The 25,147-nt window shown below is 40.1% G+C and overlaps 2 protein-coding genes across 2 annotated transcripts in view; both read left to right on the forward strand.

Moving 5' to 3' along the window:
- Positions 1 to 600: 600 nt before the first annotated feature.
- LOC105394495 (organic cation transporter protein) lies at positions 601 to 20,962 on the forward strand. The gene is made up of 10 exons (XM_048629502.1): positions 601 to 1,051; positions 8,914 to 9,136; positions 13,202 to 13,302; positions 14,793 to 14,947; positions 15,459 to 15,664; positions 16,104 to 16,256; positions 17,875 to 18,024; positions 18,606 to 18,723; positions 19,141 to 19,322; positions 19,647 to 20,962. Exons 1-10 carry the CDS (start codon positions 843 to 845, stop codon positions 19,827 to 19,829), a joined length of 1,680 nt encoding a protein of 559 aa, XP_048485459.1. The 5' UTR covers positions 601 to 842; the 3' UTR covers positions 19,830 to 20,962.
- Positions 20,963 to 21,714: 752 nt separating this feature from the next.
- LOC105385178 overlaps positions 21,715 to 25,147 on the forward strand; it is a 44,957-nt gene continuing 41,524 nt past the window's right edge. Inside the window, exons 1-4 of the mRNA XM_048629630.1 lie at positions 21,715 to 22,246; positions 22,765 to 22,893; positions 24,248 to 24,367; positions 24,899 to 25,025. Of these exons, the coding sequence (XP_048485587.1) occupies positions 22,175 to 22,246; positions 22,765 to 22,893; positions 24,248 to 24,367; positions 24,899 to 25,025 (448 nt within the window). The 5' untranslated portion in view covers positions 21,715 to 22,174. The remainder of the gene's footprint in view (positions 22,247 to 22,764; positions 22,894 to 24,247; positions 24,368 to 24,898; positions 25,026 to 25,147) is intronic.

Genomic DNA, 25,147 nt, shown 5'->3' on the forward strand with positions numbered 1-25,147 from the left:
TATTTTTCAGGCACATTTACTTTATGTAGTTTGTTTGTTTGATATCGAATATCTGATTATGAATCTATTGAAACATAACAAATGTCATCGTGTTGTGGAAATAATTTGATATGAGGAATAATTCCTTCAGTTCGCCTGAAATGCACATGCATGAGCTAGACCGGTGTCCATCGGTGGGCTAAACTTGCACAAATAAATAGTTACATAGGTAAGTATATACTTAGACGTACTCTTATGCACGTAGATGGCAATTATGTAAATACCGGACAAAAATACTTTTTACATTGTTTTCAAGCAAATTGGCCATAAATAATTATGCACCCAGAGATACTTACATAATGTAGACACCGTCCTATAGGTGCACTAGTCGTACCTACCTACTTAGGCAAACATAACATAACCGACTTACGCCACCGCACCGAGCAGCATTGTTACCAAAACATTCAATTGAATTCCAATTTGTATCGGTCGCACTGCCACTGCGGGCCGCAAACATTTGTCAAAGACACGCATGATCGCCAGATGAGGCCGTGACCCTTTCCTCGATTGATCTGTATCGGGTGGAGTCAGGTCCAGTCGCATTACGACCTGCGCACGCGCCGCTTCCGTCCGCTGCTTACCCCGGTGTCAGTTGCATATAGGCTACCCCGCGATCCGCATCTATCGGTACTAATAGCCCGCGCTTACCTAGCCTTTAAAGATTTTGGGGGGATCCGGGATGAAAAGGTAGTAGCCTATGCGTTTATCCAGGGTGTCAGCCTCCTTCACACCAAATTTAATCAAAATCCGTTCAATACTCTTTGCGTGAAACAGCAACAAACTTTCCCACCAACATTACCAGGATGACGGACGGTAAACCAGCAAATGGCTCCCAAAAGCCCATATCCCCTGCGGTTTTATCTCTCGGGGTGGACGTGGATGGGGTGATGAAGCAGCTGGGCCAGCTCGGGCGCTTCCACTGCCGCGCCTTCGCGCTCCTGGCGCTGGTGGCGGTGCAGGTCGGCATGCTGCACACCACGTATATCTTCCTGGCTGGAGATGTTCATTACAGGTCAGTGGGGTTTTCCTATCGTGCCGGTTCTAAGCAGAAGAGCTATAGATTCGCCCTTTGAAAGTGGAGCCTTTTATTGGTCACGTATCTACTCCGTGATCAGCAAGGGTTTGTAACCGTGGTGAGAATATTGACCGATTATATGTATTAGTGTCTGTCGCTCACTGCCCAGGGTGCACCGCTGGACGTATACAGAGTGCTGCATTACTGATATATCTATTAAGTCCTTTCGACTCAGAGGATCATTCTGATCGACTTTAGTTCTACGACTTTTGGAAATTCACGGTAAAAATATTCTCTTCAAGAAACTTTGCTGTGCACAACAAACAATTTGTGTGTTTTTTTCGAGAATTTCCAAAATTCGTGGTTTTATAGTTGTTTAGGATGTCCCCCTGAGTCACCCCCTTTCCGGTTAGTATACCACTTTAGGAACATTCTGTATAGGGAACAGATTAGTAGAATAAGTAGGTACGTAAAATAAATTATACAGGGGATTTATCTAGGTACATACTCGGTGTTGCAAAAGTATAGAAACCAATATGGGTTAAATTAGTGGTGATTTCGAAATTAAGTAAAAATAAAATGAGTACTTAAGTATACTTACTAAACTAAACATAGGACTCTAATAGGGTATTACGAAAAAAACATAACAATGTTAACAATAGTAGCCACACTATAAGTAAACCACACAGTTTTCTATCACTTAGGTATTATTGATAAAAGTTACAGCCCGTAACAATCGATAATTTTTTCAGCGTTAAAAAAGCTACAATAAATCTTAGCGCAATGGATGTAGCACCTATGCAGATGGTATGTAAGTAATTCGTAGATGTTAAATTTCCTTTAAAAATATCCAAAACTTTTATCTAAGTACAACGTATCCTTACCGACGTAACATAATTGGCCTTCATAACATAATTTCTTACTACTTATGATAATTTTTCCTTATATTAAATGCACGTGACTATCCTCACGTGTCCCTATTTAGTTATTAATTAATCGGCTGATCAGGCCCTATGATTATAGGTAATTTCTATAACGTCAGTCCTGGGTAATTAGCACATTAGGTGGTAGGTACATCGATGATCAAATCTAGCGATGCATAGTGCATAGTAGATTGCATGATTGCATTATCTTTAGTACAATAAAGTATTTTGTAGCCAAAAGTTACATTTGGAAACCAGTTAGTATACCTAACAAGATTAACTGGGAAACGGATATAAGTAATTATACAATGGGTTGGGCCCAATAAAGTGCCCTGTGGGACTCCACGCTTGTATGTTGCGACGGTGGTAGAGACTCGGACAATAGGTCTCTCGTTGATGTCCTAACGTTCTATTTAGTGCTGCGACAAGTAAATTGACATAATTCTAGTGCATTTCCTGCATTATCCTGTTGGTTTTAATCAGACATTCATGTCTGACAAGGCGTCCAAAGATGTAAAAATCTGCGTAACTGAATCGTATTATTCATATCAATGATTTTTTTTATTGAATAGGAATGGGATCTCAGAAATGAACCTGAGTTAAGTAGTTTGGGAAGGTTTTCTGGAGCACGTAATTTACATCGCACATCGATAATATATATTTATAGGTACGCATCAACCATCATCGAACTAGATAGTCTTGAACGACAACATGCTTATAGTTGAGTTTGCTGGTTAGGGGCCGTCCATTAATCACGTGAGGTCGTTTTCAAATTTTTTGACCCCCCCCCTCCCCCCTGGTGATATTTGGTGAGGTTTGATTCCGACCCCGCCCTCCCCCCCCCCTGGATCACGTGTATTTTTTGGAAGTCTATGTAAACGCTATTTTTGAGTAGAAAAAATATAACGAAAATTAAATTTAGCGCGGGGAGTCGTTGCTTAGCAACGGCGGGCGAGTCAATCAAGGTCATAATTAGAAATCGTTAAATTTTTGCGCCGTTAAAAATTTCGGGTCAGAAATACCTAGCGCTTTTTGACAAAAAAATAATACACGTGATGTCTAATGAGACCCCCCCTCCCCCCTCGTGATGTTTCGTGAGGTTTTACGTACCCCCTCCCCCCCCTTTTGAGCCTCACGTGATTAATGGACGGCCCCTTACATAGTAGCTGACAATACCGGCACATCCGTCCTACTGCCGTCATCATCACAATTGTGTACTCTGGACGGACAGGAATGTCAACTATTAACTATTATATACAGGTTGGGAGTTTATCAGTCAACTTCCCCATGGCAGTTTTATGTAAACAAAGAGTATACTGAGAGAAAAAACTGAAATAATGAAAAAATACAGTTGTTGGTTCTGAAGATCATCAGATCGAGATAATACTAATACCTGTAAAACTTATGGATGCAATCTATGATTGAGTATTAAGTATAGTAACACTAAACGAGCGTCTCTCTGTCCTCGACCATCCTCATCCATCCACTACCGACGGCGCTCCGATCTTAGGATATTTTTGTTTCTGTTCGTGCTCTCCACTCGAGATCACACTACATCTACATACTACCCTTAGTTATAGGTCTATAAAACAAAATGACAGGTATAGGTAATGCAACTCCAGTTTGCAGATTCTACCAGCTATTTGGGTAACCTTAGTGAGTGACCTTTCTTCTGATACGGACCATCAGAGAAGCCGCAAGAAAAGCATCACTAGCCATGCAAAGATTCTGTCGCTCGAATTAGCAACGATACAAATACAAAAACGTTACTTTTAGTTATTCCTGTACTACCAGCAAGGGGCTATCGACCTTCAGTGATTGTTTAATATCAAAATTTGAATAAGAACAATATTGACAGTCGAAAGTAACGTTAGACCTCAAGTGATGCAAGACCTAGAGCTTTGTACGTTTCTAGTCTATAGATATAGGGTGTGGTTTCAATATCTTTAATTACTATCGTTATAATGAGTTTGCTATCAACAATTGGTTCTATACAAGTACTTATTTAATTCAGGGTTGTTAATTATCTAGACACCCGCTTTAAAGAAACTAATAAACAATTCATAACATACTGCATTCTATACTTTGGTTAGCTTCCCATCCTCATAAGCAATCATAATAAATCGAACATACTTATTTCTAAGTTGTAAGAATTGTAAGTACCAAAAAACTTGTCACATTTGTGGTCCTACTCCATAAACTGCCCGAGCAAAAGTAATTTAAAGCGATATTTTCCTCATTTCCCTGCTGTGGCCTGACATGCGGTTAGGCGGAATGCCCAGAACGGCCACCGGATAACTCAATGTTGCGAAACATTGCCATTTAATGATTTGTAGGTGCATTACATAGTACAACTATAGAGAAATATATAATATATGTATTCCTAAATGTATATAAAATATAAAAACTCACACCTTGTACTAATGTAGGTGTCGCAGCCGGATCGTATAATCCGCCACATTACATTACGGCTGGCCGCATTACATAACAGGGCCGCTTTGTAATGCGCCGGTTCAACGTTTAGCCGGATTGTCTTTTCCATACGTTCTTCAATACGGCGGCCCACGTTTAGCCACATCGTACGTCTACTGTAATTGTAGGGTGACATGACCATACTTATAAAATAAAGCAACTATTGAATTAAAAAAACTTTTTTATTAATCACTCAGAGGTTTCTTCATACGATTTTTTTTACTAGCGTAAATCATTTTATCTCTTCCGCCATGGCCGGTTTCCTTATGGACTTCCATAAAGTATTAAAATATTTTTCCATAGGCACAACTCGGATAGTAGGATCTTCCGGTTTATTTTTCTTAAAGATCAAATAATCTTTGCCGGCCACATTCATGATATAATATTTTTTTCCCCAGTAATATTGTGTTGAATTCCGCCAACCACCAGAATCCATGGTCACTTTACCTGTTTTGACGTGCATTATAACCTCTGAAACTCGGTCTTTTGTCCATGGTTTCTTCACTGTCCCACATTGAGCTGAATAGAAATTATTTAACTGCACGTAAAAAAAAATCTTAAAGTCACTGTCCACTAATGTATTTATCACGATTTCTTCATTTAAAACACTAATTTCTTCGCAATTTTGTAACACATGAACTGTATCCGACGCCATTGTTGTTGTTATGTCAAGCAGCGCCACGAGTGTTAAAAATAGAAACTAAAAACTTTCAAAGCGGCGGTTAATTCCTAGCCGTATTACATTACGGCCAGCCATATTGAAGGACGCACGACGTCGAATACAATCCGCCGAAATTTCATCCAGCCGTATTCAATCCGGCTTAACTTTGATCCGGCGCATTACAAAGCGGCCCTGTTACGTAATGCGGCCAGCCGTAATGTAACGCGGCGGATTATACGATCCGGCTGCGACATAGGTACTCCCTTGCGGGGTAGGTGCATTGCTGCACCCACTTTTCGCCAGTGTTTATGTTACTCCCAATGTAAGTAATAGCGGGCGGACCTATTGCCATTCTACGGGCACATCCAAGACCCGAGAACAAATATCTGTGTTTAAACTATATATATCTGCCCCAGCCGGGAATCGAACCCGGGACCTTCGGCTCAGTAGTCAGGGTCACTAACCACTACGCCATTCGGTCATCTATCGGTAGAGAAATAGTGAGTGAGAATAGGCAGTGAAAATATCGAGGGCAGTAGAGAACATCAGCAAGTGAGTTTGTATGCGTTTTATTAGTTTCGAACGTTACCGACAGGGGCGCTGATCAAGATATCATACAAATTGCGGTGAAACGCCTAGATAATACTATTACCTACGACCAAAGTGAAAAAAATCAAGATAATGAAAATGTACAGACTGCTTCTCTCTTATTGTCAAACTTATGACATCCATATAATTTTTCAGTTGAGATATAGGCAAGTACCTACTTATGTCGCATGAAAAAGGTCTATAACCTTGTCACGGCAATTTTCTACTTTGCGATTGGAATTCTTTCATTTATTGCTTTCTTACGAAATTGCGTTCTTAGGTGTGGAATTTTTTCTTCATTCTTTATCTTAGTTTATGTTATGTTTTCTAAGAGTTCCTCAAAATCAATGTTATTCAATAGCGTTAAAGATGCCGCAACTCATCCCGCAATGATCATGAGAAATCTTAACTGAGTCCATTTCATACCACCCTGAAATAGTTACTTAAATTAATAAAGGGTTTTGTATGTAGGTACTTACTTACATAATAAGCTTTACGAAATTAATAATGCCAAATTAATTACTAATATCCAGTGCCTACTTAGACAAATTATCCGACTAACAAAATAGTCTTTCCGTACGGCCATGAGAGTAATGATGATGATTCGTTGATACACTGTGTCAGAGTGCGCACGGCCGGCGCTGCACGCACGCGTATGATAAATTTCGCGCGAATTCAACTCCCGCGCATCAAATAAAACGATCCTTTTACCATAGACGATTTTGTCTATGCTTTTAGCAAGTGTGAGGAAGGAAACTATCGCGACCTTTAAGTGTTACTTTGTAAAGTGTGCAAGTGTACCCGGATAATTGAAACTTTTAGAGCATCAAGGCTCAAAGGACCAAGGATTTGCCTTCCAAAAACCGAAGCCTTTTTCCTTGCTACCATTAATCAACTTATTTATTTATTGATGTTTACACAATAAGTTTAAGTATTTATTTTTCCAGTTATTGACCCAAAAAAACTGTTTGTATACTTACTTACTTACATTCATAGACTCACAGTTTGTTTGTTACTCTCACTTTTCCGTGCGTTTAAAACCCCCGTGCCCCTCCCCACCCTTGCGGACACAGCTCCCAGTGTTCTCCTCCACCATGGCGTCCCAGGGCGTGGATGTAGACCGGGTGATGCGTGAGCTGGGCCAGCTGCGGCGCTTCCACGTCAGGAACTACTGTCTGCTGGCGCTGGTCACCATCAGCGTGGCGATCTATGGGATCAACTACGTGTTTCTGGCGGCGGATGTGCCTTACAGGTGAATGGGGTTTATGGAAGTGGCGGTGTACTGGGTGTTGGAATAAGGATATAGGCAGTCGAAAGGTAGAGAATCGGGGGGTGGTTCTGAACCACTTTTGTCTATAAATTTGGAATGGATTTAAAATTATTAATTAAATTCACGGATACAACTTTTGTAACACCATACCATTTAAATATCTCTATCATTTTAACCTTTTAGGAGGGTCTACTCTTGTTACTGATTTAATTTGAAGCTCTATTAGTATAATTTTGGTTTTTACTCTGTATCGTTTAAGAAATGAAGATTAATGGTAGGTATAGTATACCCCCAGCAGAAATCCGAGGTTACAGAGATATGTAGTTGTAAAATCGGAAAGGTTATTGACAATCTCTTACTTCCCACAGGATGCGGTAAAGTTTATTATTACTAATTGCCAGTTTCTATAACTCTATCTATCTATAACTGGTAGTTACTTTCATTCGATTTTGACAGATTGTTACTTTTGATTATGTCAAAATCGTATGAAAGTAACTACCAGTTATGGATAGATAGAGATATAGAAACTGGCAGTAAGAAAGTATAAGTAAACAAAGAAGTACTTATATATTTTTATTTCCGCGAGTTTAGTCTAACCGTGACACAGATATTCCTAAGAATCTTGGTGGAGTAGATATATTTTAGAACGAAGGATTATATATTTGCCAATGCCAATGCCATGCAAATAACAGATTACATTTCTTTATTAAACATAATAATATGAAAATGGAGCTAGCTCCTAAGTCGAGGTTACGCAACACAACATATTGGCATCGAAGTAAATTTTTATTTCTACTTCGATGCATAATTGTTTAAACAAGTAAGTATTCATTTTGTGTGTTTCTTTCACTGCTGTTCCGGGGTGCAAGGAATGAGCCTTTCTGAGTGACGTAGGTATCCTAATAAAATTAGTATTCATCACATTAACGGTGTTTGTTAATGCAAGTGCAAGCAAATCGTGTTTACATTGCATTACTTCATACATGGCACAAACGGTAAACAATGGGAGAAAACCTTTTATTTTATGTATGAAAATGCCGTTATACTTTGCATTGCTCGATCGGTGAATAACCTGCCACTAATACTCTACATAATAATAACAACACAATAAGAAAAATAATAAGACCGCTATCTGCTGCTGTAAAGGTTTCGGTTGGTACTTATAGTTATAGGACAGTTTATGGGATGTGGGAAATCTCTTAAAAATATACAGGGTGTAAATGACATGCTCCCGAAAACCGAAACTTTCCGAGGAAAGTTTCCTGTTTCTTGGGGAAAGTTGTTAAATTTGTCCAGTAGATCACGTGGTTTCAGTTTTCGGGAGCATGTCATTTACACACTGTATGTTTAATATTTTTAAGGGTTTTCCCATATCTCATAAAGAAACCCCTCGAAGTACTATGATATTCATCGAATAGGATGTAAAGCTGGACTGGTAGTTTTACAAGGATAGTCAAAGCTTATCTCTCATATATCTATTCTATTGTAGATAAGTAATTATATTAATGCCGGGGATCTTGCGGATAGGCAAATAATGGTTGAAGTGAATAACCAGACATTATACAAATAATTATTAATAAAGATAAGGTTTTAAAATGTACCTAGGTAATATACAATACACCTCCGTCTGACTATGAATCTAGCCACTGTAGATATGAAATTTGCTAAATTTTTATATAGTTAGTGAGCGAGACTTCAAAATACCTAGTTCCTCCATAAATTGACTTCATGGATGTAATAACTTCCGAATAATAATATAACTTTATTGGAAGTAATAACTTCCATGATTGATTTAGTTAAATTCAGATAGGATTTAATTCGAAGTTGTGTTCTTCTCTGAGCTTCCAATTTTTTTTTAATTGTTACAATAAACAATCTAGCATAGTTACTTATATGATTCTAATGACCAACCGTCCTTACCAACCTCCACCCCTATCACTTCCAGATGCCTGATCCCGGAGTGCGAGTCATCAAACAGCTCTGAATACTCCCCGCCCTGGCTGGAGGGCGCTTTGCCGCCCCCGGACCACCCTCTGGAGCGCCGGTGCATGCGCCGCGCCCCCGCCCCCGCCGCCCCCGCCGGCGCCTGTGACGCCGACAGCTTCAGCCAGGAGCTGCAGCCGTGCACCTCGTGGGTCTACGAGTCTCATGATACGATTGTGGCGGAGGTGAGTGGGTGAAAGTGGGAGCTGTTGGCGGGCGTTTATCAAGGTTTAATTGTGTCATCATTATCGATGGTAGCTAATGTTTTGCATTTTGGTATTTCGTAATGATTTTTTCTGCTATCGATTTAGGTACTTATGCTCGGTGTAATGTCTGTAGCACCTTGCGAGGATTATTAGCCAGATATTCATTCGTTTGTTGCGGCTGCAGGGATTCAACTACTACCGCCTAAGTACAAGTAGTATTCAGATCCATAGGATGTCCCTCGCTACGCTTTTCTCTGCGTGGTCTCCACTCGATATAATATTATCGTTTACCCCTGCAGTCACAGAATAATAACTATTTATAGAGTCCAGTATTGGCTGGGATACTTTATTATTATGAATGACTAATTGACTATTGTGAATATCGGATGATGGAACAAACTGGCCACTGTGCGATGCGCGGACGTGCATCCTAGCGTGCAGTTTCCACATCTTATCACTTTATTGGTCCTACGTGACAATAGAATCTTAAGTACTGCTTTCCTGCTAAGAACAATACATAGGCATCTATATCAAAGACTTCTTATATTAAAAAAAAATATAGGGCTGAGCTTCACTGTACGGTAAGCCCGGTATGACGACTAGTTTTCGAGCCTGTTATCTACGAGTTATTTAGGTACTTACTTCAACTTTTGCTGGGCTGTTGTATGCTAGAATGGTACTGTATGTGATAATTACAGAAATATATTACTTATAAACTTATCACAGCCAAGCCGATATGCTACTCATGCCAAACGGCACCGTTAGTAGGTTGGTTGAGAAATGTCCGCAGGAGCTCAATTCCGGGCTGAGACTCTGAGTGATACTCGAACTTATACTTAGTTCTAAGTATTATTGGTTTGATAATTAAAATGTTAAGTAGTTCATAATCAAAATGATTATGGTACTAATGTACGTAAATTACATAATAAGAAGCACCTACTTAGCTAACGTATCATCGTCTTTACCTTCGTAATGACATTGTTTTTTGCGACATCTCTATTCTTCGCTTCTTTTTTGTTCAGTTTTTTACGAGTCTCGCTCACTAAATACTGTTGACATCTTGGCATTATCACAGTTAGGTATAATATTGATGTAAGTAAAGCTGTATTATACAAATTGCTTTGTATAAAAAACAATTAGGTACAGCACTTATTCACCATTATGTTGGTTCATGGTGGTGTGTACGATGTAGTTATGTTACACTCCACTGAACTCACGTGTACAGTCAACCAAAATGACATGGATTCTCAGCGATTCAAATAATCCTGAAAGTTACAGATTATTATCGAATAGTTAATCAATTGAGCTTGTGTGAATATAGATACTTGTCAATAAAATATTCTTGAATTAGGTAAATCTATCTCTAAATTGTAACTTTTGTGTTTTACTATTTGTACTGGGGATGGGGCAATAGGTACTATACATACACATTTTTGCTGACTTTACAAAATAATGGACATGTGACATAGAAATTTCAGCTATTCATACATTACAATAAAACATGATTGTGTTAGAGCATTTATTATGAGTGTATGAGTAATGTGTAGGACGAACGTTTGAATTTATAATAATAAAATACGAATAATGTAAGTAAGTACCTTCTTACCTGCCTATATTAAACACCTACCAACCAAGTTTATAGAGGTCAGTGGGCTAAGGACTCACAATAAGGATATGATGGGACTTGTTTAAAATCCTTGCTGGGCCACATCAGGAAATGAGGAATGAGAGATCATTATGTTCTTCCTCTTCTTACCGTGTGGGTGACAAACATTGTAGATAATACAATCTGCATACCCTGCATGGGGCGCAAGACGCTCACGACAAGAGCTAATTTCCAAATGACTTTCAGAATCTTTCAGTTTTGACTAACTCTTAAAACCTAAATAGGTACAAGATATAATAATGAACGTTCAAAGTACTAGCGAGATTTCCATTTAGAAAATAGTACTTACAAACACTTTCATACTAAGTAGGTACATAGTTAAAGATGAAAGTATGTGTGTATGAAAATAATCGATTTGATGTAGTGATTGAAAAGGTGTGGTATTCGGTCGGGTGGTCAGCTAATTATGTGTATAATGACATTTTAGATTACCCATTTCCCATATACCTCCTCTTTGAAAAGTCACTTAAAGAGGGCAAGGTTCCAGATATTTGGAAAGCAGCTTTTGTGTCACCTATCCATAAAAAGGGGCCAAAAAATGATGTAAAAAACTATCGACCTATTTCCAAGCTTTGCATAATAGCAAAAGTTTTTGAAAAAATTGTACAACGTGACCTTAATGTGGCGCTTAAGACGGTTTTTAAATCTACTCAGCACGGGTTTCTAAGGGGTAGGTCTACGGTTACAAATCTCTTGCTGTATAATGAGTTACTTACGGAAACAATGGACCAAGGTTACCAGGCTGACGTCGTATACACAGATTATAGCAAGGCGTTTGATCGTATTGACCACTCGCTCTTGCTGATCAAGCTCTTCAAGGCGGGAATTCGTGGCAATCTCTTCAGATGGTTTTCGTCTTATGTCAGTAACCGCACCCAGGCTGTCGTGGCCAGTAACTTTCAGTCTGACTGGGTTAAAATACCAAGTGGTGTGCCGCAAGGCTCTATATTAGGGCCTTTGCTATTTTTATTGTTTATTTCCGACATTGATTCGTGCTTTAGTAACTCTAGTATTTACATATTTGCAGACGATATGAAAATTGTTAAACCTATTATTAATGAAAATGATATGATATTATTACAAAATGACTTAAATAACCTTGATAAATACTGTAACCAAAATAAATTAGATTTAAATCCATCAAAATGTTCTACCATCACCTTCACTAGAAAAAGACAACCTACTTTAACTACTTACTTCTTAAAAGGTCATGCAATCGGAAGAGACAGTAAAATCAAAGACCTTGGTGTAATCCATGACTCGAAGCTGTTGTTTGATGCCCACATTGATGCGATTACGGCTAAAGCAAGCAAGGCTCTTGGATTTATAATGCGGCTTTCAACTAACTTCAAACAGGCAAAAACCTTTAAAATCTTGTACTGCACCTATGTCAGAAGTAACTTAGAGTATGCATCACAGGTGTGGAACCCTAGATATACGGTATACATTGATCGCATCGAACGTATACAAAAAAGGTTCATGAGGTACTTAAGTTATCGTGTTAGGTATCCCTTACAAAACTATAAGGAAGGTTGCCGCCAGTTTCACATTCTACCATTAATAAACAGGCGTGAAATTTGCGATTTATTATTCCTCCTAAGAATTGCCACCAGCCAAATTGATTGTCCTCAATTATTGGAAAAATTAAAATTTTATGTTCCGAATCGTTCCCGTCGCTTCAATCCGACTTTCAGTAACACCACGGTGTCTACCAATTACCGACAGAATTCGTATCTATGGCGTGCTTGCAACAACTTTAACCACGTATCGAATAATTTGGACATTGATATATTTAATACAAGCATTAATAAGGCGAGAAATATTCTAAGTTGTACCTTTTTTGATGTCTAAGAGTTTATGTACTATATATTTTCAGTGTAATTGTTATTAAACATCTTTGTAGCTTTACATATATACAGTTTAGTTCGTTGATTAGGCGTAGATAATATGTTAATGTACCTAATTTAGTTTGCTACTTTGTATTAGCGTAAATATTATTAAGTTATTTCTATCAGTGGAAACTTGTAAAAGGCCTTTTACTGCTCATTCTATTGTTATACTTTCAAATTGCGCTGTAAGTTTTCCTAAAATAAAATAAATAAATAAATAAATAAATAAATTATTGTACTGTAGGTACCTACTTAGTTACCGAGCAAAGTACTTACTTAAACTTTTATTTTCTCCATTGCTAATATTTTTGGAGGATACAGTTGTTTATAACTTACAATTATATTTGTAATATGTAGGTAAAAATATCTAAGTTACCTACTTAACTACATAATTATACATTATTAAGTAATTACGAATAAAAATGTTTGCTCACAGATCTCTAATATCTGCTCTATATAAATATTTAAATTCCGTGTTCTGTGTTCCAGTTCGGACTGGCGTGCGCGGAGTGGCAGCGCACGCTGGTGGGCACGGTGCACAACGTCGGCATGCTGGTGTCGCTGCCCATCATCGGGTACATCTCCGACCGGTGAGCCCACCATTAGTAGGGCGATAATGCCCACCCTTATTCCTCTTAGTGTGTCCGGGACAAGCAGAGCTATAAAGTAGACTAAACCTCATGGTAAGGATTGGAGAGTCAGAGCAGGCTATGTGCCCAGGGTGCGCCGGACGTATACTTATAAATAAGTAGTTTATTTATAAGGAACGTGATAAGTTACTCGAAGATGCTCCTTTCCTACCTTCCATTGCATCGAGATAGAGCCTAGAGGTTAGCGAAGCCACGCGCCGAAACTTTGTGTATAGTCAAGCAAGGGTGACCTCTCAAGTGTTGAACACATATAGCCCGTGATTAGTTCTAGTAGAGGCTAGTTGAAGATATCAGATCTGCAGATATTCCATTTGCCGTTGCCTTGGCTGTTAGCCTTGCTGAGTTTTTATAATAATATAATATGTAGACGGCTACCTTAATAAATCATATACTCAATAGTTATGTAACTATACATATAATATTATAACCAAAGCTTGAGCTCAGCTAGTAACTCGTTAGTATTGCGAAACGAAAAGCTGCACCTTTGCGCCTGCGCACGACCTCGCAGTCGCAAAATTGATGAACTATACTTAAGTATAGTGGTAGGTACCTAAATGCTTTGTTTGCTATACAAATACTAAGTACTTAGTTAGACTTGTTAAAGTTAATATTAACTCCTTTTGTCTGCATTGATGTTTCCTAACTTGCAAGTCACTGTTTGTGTTGTGGCATGGGTGGTTTCGTGAAACACATTTAAAGCGCTTGTTTATCTAGAATTTATTGCACTACAACTTATGCAAATAAGGTCAACACGTGATTGGTCCGACCGATTTCGGCCATGGCGACCACTTCGACCCCTAGTTCTGTTGGCGCGCGTGCGCCCTAAGATGGCTTATATAGCCGATCTTTGCGGCGAACCCCCTTGCACAGTGTGGGCATGTGAGTACGCCGCCGACATAATTATAGTTGATGGCGGCAGGTGGACGTGCTTTTAGCTGGTCGCGTTTCGCGTCTAATTCAGCTTTACGCTGCAGCTCGAATTCGCGTACTCGCCTTGCCACCACCCTGCGCCATTCAGGCCGTTGTGCCGCCAAATCAAAAGCTGAAAGCTCCTTCGGTATTGATAGTGATTGCCAATGTTAGAAATAAGAAAGGTTCTGCTTTCTGAAGGCTTTCGGAATGAAATCAAACACTCGCATTGTCATTTCTTTATTATAACACCCCTGAATAGCTGGCAGTACCAATTCAACATCCATCATTCCTTCCTATCTTAGATTTCTTCTCAAAACTAAAAGCCAAAATATGTTATTTTACCGTGGTGAAAGTATTGGGTAGTCAGATGAGTGTAGGTATTATAAAGAAACGTTGATAAATGTCACTCCAGTAACTAGTCCCATTTCATGTGACTTTCTTCCAATCTCTGTACCCTGTAATTATATCAATATTGCTGCCTGAGTGTAATAAAGAATTTCTTTCTTTCTTTCTTCTAGCTGGGGCCGCAAGCCGGCACTGGTGCTGAGCTCGACGCTGCTCGGCGTCATCGGCACGCTGAAGGCCTTCTCCGTGTCGTACGAGATGTACGTGCTGGTCGAGTTCCTGGAGACCGTGGCCGGCGCCAGCGCCTTCCCCGCCGCTTACATACTCAGTGAGTAGACAGAACTGTAGTTGGAAAACTGATTAAAACAACATAAAATGCTCGTTAGTCAGACGTGATACGCAAGTGAGACACCCACATTTGGTGAGTAAATAATGGAACTGGAGTTGGAGAACACGGATAAGAGAAAAACGCGAGTTTTTCTAGTAAGAATACTCAGTTGGTGACCTCGGTGAAACGGTTTCATTTTGAATATAATCAACGGTGAAACGTAAATAAACAAATTCTAGCTTCCAAATCCTTGATTAAGCATCCTGATTCTAAATTCTAAAGAAACAACTTTGTGACGCAAAAGTATCTAAGTATAGTGCTTGCTATGGTACGTTAGCTCATTACGGTCATTATGGTACATTAGGTACTACGAATTACTTCGACAAGTCGTTCCGCATATATATAAATAACAATTATGTCTCGGATACCTCACGGGATCTAACAAAGCAATACGAAACTCACAAAACCTCTTGCACAGAATTCTAACAAATATCCTCATCTCTCTCCACAGCGATCGAGCTCCTCGGGCAAGACAAGCGCGTGCTGACAACGGCCTTCCTGGGCATCATGCTGGTGCTGGGCGGGCTGGCCTTCGCGCTGCTCGCCCGCACCTTCCAGTACTGGCGCACCTTCATCCTGGTGGCCTACCCGCCGTCTGTGCTGTTTGTGGTTTATATCTATCTGCTGCCGGAGAGTATTAGGTGGCTGCTGTCTAAGGTTTGTTTATATTATGAACAGTTGTATTTTGCTGGTGAATAGGCGTCTGCCTATATCCCATTCCACGGGGAAAGACATCTGATACAAACAAAAACTACCCGTATTCGAATTTAATAAGAGTGCTGTCAGATGTCTTTCCTCGTTGAATGGGATATATGTAGAAGCGCTAAAAGACTGCTGTCTTCAGTAACCTTTCTTATGTTTCTTCGATCCACCAGACTTAATCCCCCTACTCTTACTTATTGGGGTCTTTACTCGAGAACTCTGAGGATGTCCTATAGTTTTCCATCATTAAAATATTATATTTCAATACCTTCCATCCAGAAGTTGTCTTACCAACAATGTATTAAGTTTAAGTACCTAGTTACTTTAGTAACTTTGTAATATCAGAAAATGCTGTAATGATGCATCTAACATAACACCAAATTTTACGTTCTAGGGTCGCAAAGAAGAGGCAGTAGAGATAATAATGAACGCGGCGAAACTGAACAAAGTGACTCTCTCCGAGGAGACGATGAGGCAGCTGCAGGAGGAGAAGGTGAAGCCAACAGATGACAAGAAGGTCGAGGAGGAAGAGGGGCTGTGGACGCAGGTAAATAACTATGAGCCAAAGCAAAAGGATTCAATTCGTCATGTTTCTCGTAATAACTCACCATCACAACACAAGTAGAATTGAATATAAAGGTAAAGGTAATGCCAGAGGTAAAGCATTGCTGAACAGACTATTCCCGATCACTTCCATAATACTCAAATCTACCCATTGGGGATTCCAAAGATCCCAATCATGTCCAATAAATAAAATAATTTAGGTACTTACATCCGGCGCATCCAATAAGTTACTTGATGGTGCCAACAATGGTTATTGGTTTGTTCGCATACAAAGGCGTTAAATAGTGATAGGTACTCGTATTCAATCCATCACCAACACTACGCTCCATTAATATAGACCTAAATGCAATTTCAAACTGGAGTAAAAATCATGGGCTCAAAGTGAACCCTAACAAAACCCAAGTGATTCTTATAGGCAGTTCACGATTGATCTCCAACAACAACTTGCAGAATATTTCACCTATATTATTCGATGGAGTTCAAATTCCGTTCAGTGATACTGTTAAAAACCTTGGAATTTTATTGGACAAGTTTTTTACATGGGGCCCTCAGATGGAGGCCGTTAGCCGGAAGATTTTTGCGTCAGCAGGTTCACTTAAAAGGTTGCGTAATTTTCTACCTACTTCCACCAAGATCGCGTTAGCACAATCACTTCTCCTCCCTGTTCTTGACTACGCCGATGCCAGCTATCCTGATCTCACCGAGGAGCAACTAAACAAACTTGAGCGTCTTCAAAACTTTTGTATACGGTTCATATTTGGCGTAAGAAAATATGACCACATCTCCGAATACCGTACTAAACTCAAGTGGCTCCCAATTCGCTTTCGCCGGAATACCCACATTCTTTCACTTCTTTACTCTGTACTGTTCAATCCATGTACCCCAGCATACCTGAAGGAGCGTTTTGGGATGCGTTGCTCTACCCACAGCTGTACCCTTCGTTCATCGCAGAATCTCAGGCTGAACATCCCTGAACATAAAACTAAATTCTACAGCGAATCTTTTACTGTCCAGGCCACATTGTTGTGGAATGATTTACCCACACATATCAGACTTGCGCCTTCGCTAGCATCATTTAAATCCCTGCTGAATAAGCACTACAATAAATTATTATCTTTGCCAGAATAATATTTATTTATAATATATTATATATTTAAAAGTATGTATATATTTAAGTATATAAGTATGTTGTATGTAGTTTATATTACCTATTACTAGGTATAGATTAGGTATCATTTTATATAATTGTTAATTTTTCCTTTTGTAAGTTATGTTTGTAATTTTTTGCACTTTCCCCTTTTCTTTTGTATAATTTCTCTCCTCCGAGGTAGTCTGGAAGAAATTACTCTTAGTAATAAGGCCGCCATTTGTACCGTCTATGTTGTGCATATTCTATTGTAATTTCTGTGTTTGTGTGCAATAAAGAATTATCTATCTATCTATCTACGCTCATAAGGTTTCCTGAAAGACATCGCTTTTAGCGATAAGGCCGCTCTTATTATTATACTGACTATAGTTCTTTAAGTCTTTAATGTTATCTTAAGTGTTTTATGTACAATTAATTTATAATACTACTACTACTATAACCATATTTCTCGCAGGTGCTCCACTCGCCGATAATCATGAAGCGGCTGGCCATCTGCTCGTGGTGGTGGATGACGTGCACCTTCGTGTTCTACGGGCTCGCCATCAACTCCGTCGCGCTCGCCGGCGACAAGTATACTAACTACATGCTTGTTGTTAGCGTTGAGGTATTGTACACTAGTCAAGCCTTGAGAATTAGATTGAATCACCATCTTCTTTTTAGCATACCTGTGACAAACAATAGAACAGAACAAATTTTCGTCATTGTTGAGGGAATTAGCTAACCAGATCAGTCCTCAACAGCCCAGCTGGTGCACCGCACAAGGTTACCTTTTATGATAGTTCTGGTATACCATGTACAGTTTATACGTCACTCGAGTATGCTAGCCTCATACACCCACTGCGCTGGCAACCTAAGCAAGATAATTGGTCTACATGCCGGAGAGCCTAGCGCTCCACAGCCCCTTCGCCTGCTCGTGGTCTACACTCGAAAATATTTCTCCTGGTTCCCGGTATATCGGCAGCTGATACAGCGCACTCCAAAGAGTAGTGCTTCTGTGTACTGCGCACACACTTGGGCACTATAATCTACTCCTGCGTAGATGGCTGATCTCAAATGGCTTAGCTGTAAGGGTAGACTAAGTTATTGAAATAAATAAATAAATAAATGAGACTGGCCGCCGTGGTCGAAAGTCGGAAGACATTATTATCACTATCGCTACCCTCTCTGACTAACCTCCTGTTGCAGATAATAGCGGTGGTGACGAACGCGCTAGTACTGGACCGTGTGGGGCGCAAGCCCACGTTGCTGGTGGCCTACTGCGTGTGCGGCGTGGCTTGCGTGGCGCTCACTTTCGTGCCGGACTGTTAGTTACACTTTATAATACTCTCGAATAATTATAGACTAACGAGCAATGAAAACGTTCCACCTGCCTTTGACGTTCCTTATGTCACTGGAGCTTTTTCATTGCTCGTGAGTGTATTTGTCTTCATTCAATATCAGTCCTTTATAACTGTTAGCCTTCTAATGTTTGCCCTATATTTACCAGTCCTTTGTCCTGTTGATTATAAATTAAACTCAATGCCTGTGCTGATCATAGTGCAACCTTGCTGATGGGCTGCCAACAGCTCTCCGATCATCTCTAAGCATATCTTCTATAATCCCGACCTGATGTTAAATTATTTATTTCTAGACCTATTTCTATTCTGATTCTTACACGCCCAGTATCTTTTTTACATCCTGTAACTATAAATAACCTAAAAACCCACCATCTCTCTCCCAGCTCTCCCCTGGCTGTCCACCTGCCTGTACCTCCTCGGCAAGGTGGCCATCACGCAGGCGTTCAGCGGCATCTACATGTACACCTCGGAACTGTTCCCGACTCACGCCAGACATTCGTTGCTCGGCTTCTGCTCCATGGTCGGCCGGATCGGGTCGATTATTGCGCCTCAGATGCCTCTGGCGGTGAGTACTTATTGTAGTCTGACTTTCGGGACCTTTCGCATTTCTCATGTCCGGACATGAAAATGTAATAGTGGTTGGATGCTGAAGGCTAATGTTTTAGTAATCCGTGGAAGAGGCTTTTGTCTAGGTATAAGTATAACGTATGTGGTTCGATAGAACATGGAAATATCACAAACACAATGGATTTATCACGTTACACTACACTTTTTGGACGTTAGTTAGTTTTTGAATATACTTACTTATTCTCGGTTTTCGCTCTGATTATTCTCTACTTAGGCGCCACAAGATTCACACAGCTAACATTAATCCATACTCTTTATACAGGCGCTGTACGTGAGCTGGCTGCCCTCAGTCCTGTTCGGAGGCGCCGCCCTCATAGCGGGCGCTCTCATGCTGACCACCCCCGAGACCCTCAACACCAGGCTCCCTGACTCCATCCGGGAGGCCGAGGACATCGCCCAGCAGGGGAAGAGCAAGACGAACCAAATGGAAATGGACGTCAAATAAAACTGTGTGAAGATGCCATTGAAGCACTACCTTTACAGGCCGATTCACACACTGTTTAGTGCGAGTAGACACGTACATTGCTGGGCTTGTTGTATAGTATTTGCAAAACTTTTGAATCTGCCAAACATACCCAGCAATGTACGTCTACTTAACATTCGCACTAAACGGGGTGTGATCGGATAGAGCCGTTGTTACTTGTTAATTTGTGATAGAAGTACCTTTATCGTATTATTAATCTAGCTCTAGATGAGTGTTTTTTTAGGTTATCTGTAAAATGTAACTGCGGAGAAGAATCTATACTTTTGTAAATTTTTGCCTAGTTAGCGGATGAGAGTGTTCTTTCGGATATCTCCGTATGCTTTGCAAGTCGGTAGAAGAGCAGTTTTGTATAAAACCTTAATGAGGACGTTAGCTTATTCTAACAGAGGCTGAGGCTATGGAAGCTGGACTTTTTTCGATAAGTTTTTTCTGATGACCAAAAATGTACCTATTACGGTATTAACTTTCCACTATGTAATTCATTGATCGAGATGACTATTTAACTGTGATAATTGTAAGCGAAGAGACTAGACTTGATCAATAAAATTTAAATTTCACATGAAACCATAAAACCGTATTTAAAATTTTGCCTTCGTACCTAAATAGACAGGTTTTTTTTTTTACGTTTTCGCGACAGAGTCTAAGGTGGAATAAATCCAATAAGGCAGGGCTTAAAGTTACCAATAACCTATTTTTAAAGCAGTGTACACACAGCGCCTCTAATTATAATTTATTACTAATTAAGTACCTCAGTATTAAGTTTAAAATGGAATTAATTATTTTTTAAGTACTTTATAGTACGTATAAATATTGTGAATACTCTAAGTTTTATTATGATAGGTAGGTAGTACAGTGGCCTATGTATTTGATACTGTACATTCCATAGATAGGTTAAAATTACCATAAATTTAATAAGCTTCTTAAAGTAAATTTTGATGTAGACCTTAGATAATGTAACTTATTGTGTAGATTTACACTTATCTCATAAACCCTTTTATGCAACTGGACTAAGTTAGGTCTATGTAAGTTTTGGTGCTGCTTATGGTGAAAATACATAGTGACTCTTGTTGAATAAATAATATTACCTAATCGTAATGGGTGTTATTAAACTCTACACTCTTTATTACTTAAATATATTACTCATCAGTTTCTTGCGGAAATTGTTCTATTGTTTCGTTCCCGTACGTTACATTTAACTTATTTTTATTATAGTTACCAACTATTTAGGTTAGTATTCCTAAGTATCCATTAGTGAAACAACGACTCCCAATATTGGGAAACCGAGAGCTCTCATTCCTCTGTCGCAGCTCCGCACTATTCCCATGGTTTATGACTTCCTAAGCCACTGCAGGTTTAATCTAGCTTGACAAAAACGAACGAACAAGATCTATCCAGCAATCGGTACCATTAAACTCAACACTATATAGTTGTGTTTAGCGCAGCAGCGTCCTGAAGCTACCTTTTTCGTAAGATAGTGTGGCCCCCCTGCTCCAGTATCGCGTCCCGAATCCCGATATAACTTTGTAGTTTCGCGTAAACTCCGGCGCCGCTCGCCGCGCCCGATATTACAATATTCATAACACTCTCGAGTGTAAATATTTGTGAAAAACATATCATAACACGCCCGCAATCATTATTAACATTAAATTATTATACACTTAGTGCTACAATTATGTGGAGTTCGCTAAGAAATCGGAGGAAGAGCACTGAATTGGCATTTGTTAAATAAACACAGTTTTCAGCGGCCTGTGGGATTTGTCTGAAATATTTATTCTGTTCGCCAGTTTACCTGTTCACTTGGTTTTTATTTTAGAATTCAATGATTCAGAAAGAGAATGAAAAGTTTCGGAAACTTTACACCGATTCGTGAAAGCTAGTGGAATGCTAGAAGCAATGTGTAGTGAAATTACAGACGGGAATCGACGCTTTACCGACTGAAAATACCATACGGGAGCGTTAAACTAGTTGTGACACTTTTGTGACTATAGCATACTTACCAAAAATTTCTGCAGTCTACGCGGCTTCAGCCTTGTGAAGGCAGAATGACTGTCAATAATCGGATAAGAAGAATAAATGCCCTAAGTAGTAGTGAAGTGCGTGTGAGTGTCCTGTCGTATCAGTGACCAAAGTGACTAGCGTGGTGGAAAATGCTCCAAGTTTAGGAAGGCACACTTTACGTAGATTTGCACAAGAGTCCCAATGAGTCAGGTGCAGGGACTACATCCAGCACAAAATAGAGTAGGATAAAGTTAAAGTGGCTGGGTGTTAGTGGTCGGAGCCTCTCATCATCATCATCATCAGCAGCGATGTCCCGACGCGAGGGCCGCGCGCGGACCGTGGTGGCGGTGATGCCACCGCCTCCCAGCAAGTGTGCTAAGGTAAGTCGGTAACTATAATGTTCTGGCTAAGTAGTACTTACTCATGTTGATGAAGTAGTATTCGTATGAAAAACCCCCTGTTTAGTCCCTTAAGTATTGCGATTAAATTCCACAATCGCTTCTTAATTGGACTTTATAAATCATAAAGGGTAAAAGTTTTATAAAGGTTGTAGCAAACCCTCTTTTGCCACAACCTGTTATAATCGTTAGGATTAACTACAACAGCGGTTTACAATAGTGGATGGATTCAAATCCTATCTAACAGCTAACTATATTTTTAGAAAGCTCGAAGATTATGGCTTAACCCCTGAGCCTTGAACAAGGTCTATGTCCAGCAGTGGATGAATGCATCCACCTATCTTCCAATCCACCATATCAACAACCTCCTAGTCCAGACCAAGCACAAGACTACAAATTACAAAATGAATTGATAGGCCTGTGTCCAGCAGTGGACGATTATTGGCTGATGATGATGATGTACCTTTCCTATCTATCTACACTAACGCCACCCCCCGCAGTTCCTGTACTACACGTGGAAGCTGTGCTCGGTGGTGTTCAGCCACCTGGTGATGATCAGCCTGGTGGTGGCGTACTGCGTGCTGGGCGCCGTCACCTTCGAGCGACTCGAGGCCGATCACGAGAGAGAGGTATGTAGGGAATGAGGGTTAGAGCGGATCATGAGAGAGAAGGTTCAGAAGGTTAAGAAGGTTATATTATATTATATTAGCTAAGGGAATGTTGAGATGGTTTGGTCACATTGAAAGGATGGATGAAAGAAGACTGACGAAAGAAATTTATTGTGCGGAGATGAATGGTTGTGTCGGTAGAGGACGTCCAAGGCGAAAGTATGTCGACCAGATAGGCGACATACTCAAGAAGAGCCAAATTAGGAGTTTCCGAAACCGACGTGCGTGTATGAAGAGACTTATGAATGTGGAGGAAGCGAAAGAAGTATGTCAGGATCGTGGCACGTGGAGATCCATAGTCTCTGCCTACCCCTCTTGGAGACAGGCGTGAGCATATGTATGTATGTATATATTAGCTCGTTAGTTTTCAACTAGGCGACACGATGGAATAACATTTTCTAAAACGGCCAGAAGGCAGGAAAGAAGACCAAATTCGAAGATCTATGGCATTTCAATATCTAAATCAGTTCATCAGTCCTATATGCAGAGCGGTATGGTTGTTATATAAATAAATAGTAAAATAAAATACAAATTAATGATATTCAACTAACTTTTTCGGCGAGAGTGAAAATATGCGATAAGAGCGGTATTCATTTTCCCTAAAAGTAATCGAATATGAATAGTCCAACTGTAAAAAAAACAGTAGAGTAGTGTTGAGTTTTTCCGAGTGTGATACAACAGCGCTAATTAGTGTCGACTGAAGGCAGCTGTCAGCAAACAATACGTCGCTGTTTTATTTTATTTGAGCTTTCTTTAGCTATTTTCTTTTTCAGACAGCAGACTTAAATATTCACAATCCGTGTTATAACTTTTGGATGACGTGTACCAAGCCGTTTGATCTTCTGTATAAACAACAATCACGACGGAACCAGGACTTAGATAACTCAATTTTGAAAAACTAAATACGTAAGAGCACTTGCGAGAAGATAGACAGGTGTCTTTGGATAGAACGAGGAAGACTCATCAGCTATAGGTACATGATTTATAATGCAGTACCATTCAGCAACCTCGTTCCCCGCATTCCGTTGAAGTTAAAAACTCATCTGTCCTAGACCTTCGCTTTTCCTAAACGCATTATTGTTTATGTGTGTGTTTAGTATCCTGTGTCCCCTGGATGGGGCAGAGGGCGTCCACAGTGACTCTGAATCGCAATCTGTCTTGAGCTTCGCGTTATTATTCGCGTATTATTATGTATCTTTATCTTTATATACTCTTCACAATCCCTTTTCAAATATCTACTACGTGTGCTTTCGGACCTGTAACCCCCAAGTCTCCTCCCACCACCAATAACCGATCAGTCTCCTCTCATGTCCAGGTGAAGAGGAACATCTCCTCGCTCCGGAACCACACGACCCAGAGCATCTGGAGCATGACCCGCGCCGCGCCGCTGCTCAACCAGACCAACTGGACCGCCGAGGTCGTGCACATGCTCAAGGTAAGCTGACAGGTGGAGCTTAGAATCGAAGGAGTATAATAGGGAGGAACTGGGTGGTTTTGTCTTTGGGCTGGACTCAGCAGCTTAGTGCCGGCCGATCATTGTACGTACTCTGCGGCTGTAGTGGCTATCTTAGCATTACTTAATATGATCAGGATACATGCGTGACCCATGGGGCCAATAGCGATTGTTTTCCTTATGCCGCCTCTACCTCTCAATGGCCATGGGTCCAGCAGACTAGAGCTACATTTAGGGCTGTTGGTTGTCCCCCTACCTAATATTTGTCAGGTTTTCTGCCGAATTTTCTAGCCATTTAAGTTATGTAGACATTTTAATTTGCCATTGGTGTATTTTGTTGGATGACGAAATGTAGGTATAATAAATTCACCCACAGTATATTCGATTCGATTCCATTTGCTGGTGAAAGATTGAAGCGTTACATACTCATCTGTAGGTTTTAAATGAAAGAGCAAAGTCCGAGGAAAAAGTGAAATAATGTCTTTTCCTGACTCCACATGATTTCTGCTGCAGGACTTCGAGAACTCGATCCTGCTGGAGATGAAGGTGCGCGGCTGGGACGGCAGCGAGAGCACCGACCACATCCAGTGGACCTTCACTGGCGCGCTCTTCTACTCCATCATCGTCATTACCACCATCGGTAATGTTGCATGTCCTCATCAGTTGAGGAAAGGAAAATACTTATGGCTTTCGAAGCTACGCTCTGCAGAAAGTAAAATTACTACAAAGCTGCTGCCGCTGACACAGAACGATCGCTAGTGC

Source organism: Plutella xylostella, chromosome 23, assembly GCF_932276165.1.
Source record: "Plutella xylostella chromosome 23, ilPluXylo3.1, whole genome shotgun sequence".
Taxonomy (NCBI): domain Eukaryota; kingdom Metazoa; phylum Arthropoda; class Insecta; order Lepidoptera; family Plutellidae; genus Plutella; species Plutella xylostella.

Coding starts and splice junctions, on each gene's coding strand:
- LOC105394495 (XM_048629502.1), top strand. CDS start 843: ATGACGGACGGTAAACCAGCAAATGGCTCCCAAAAGCCCATATCCCCT. Junction 1,052..8,913: donor GCTGGAGATGTTCATTACAG/GTCAGTGGGGTT, acceptor TATCACTTCCAG/ATGCCTGATCCCGGAGTGCG. Junction 18,724..19,140: donor GCTCACTTTCGTGCCGGACT/GTTAGTTACACT, acceptor TCTCTCTCCCAG/CTCTCCCCTGGCTGTCCACC.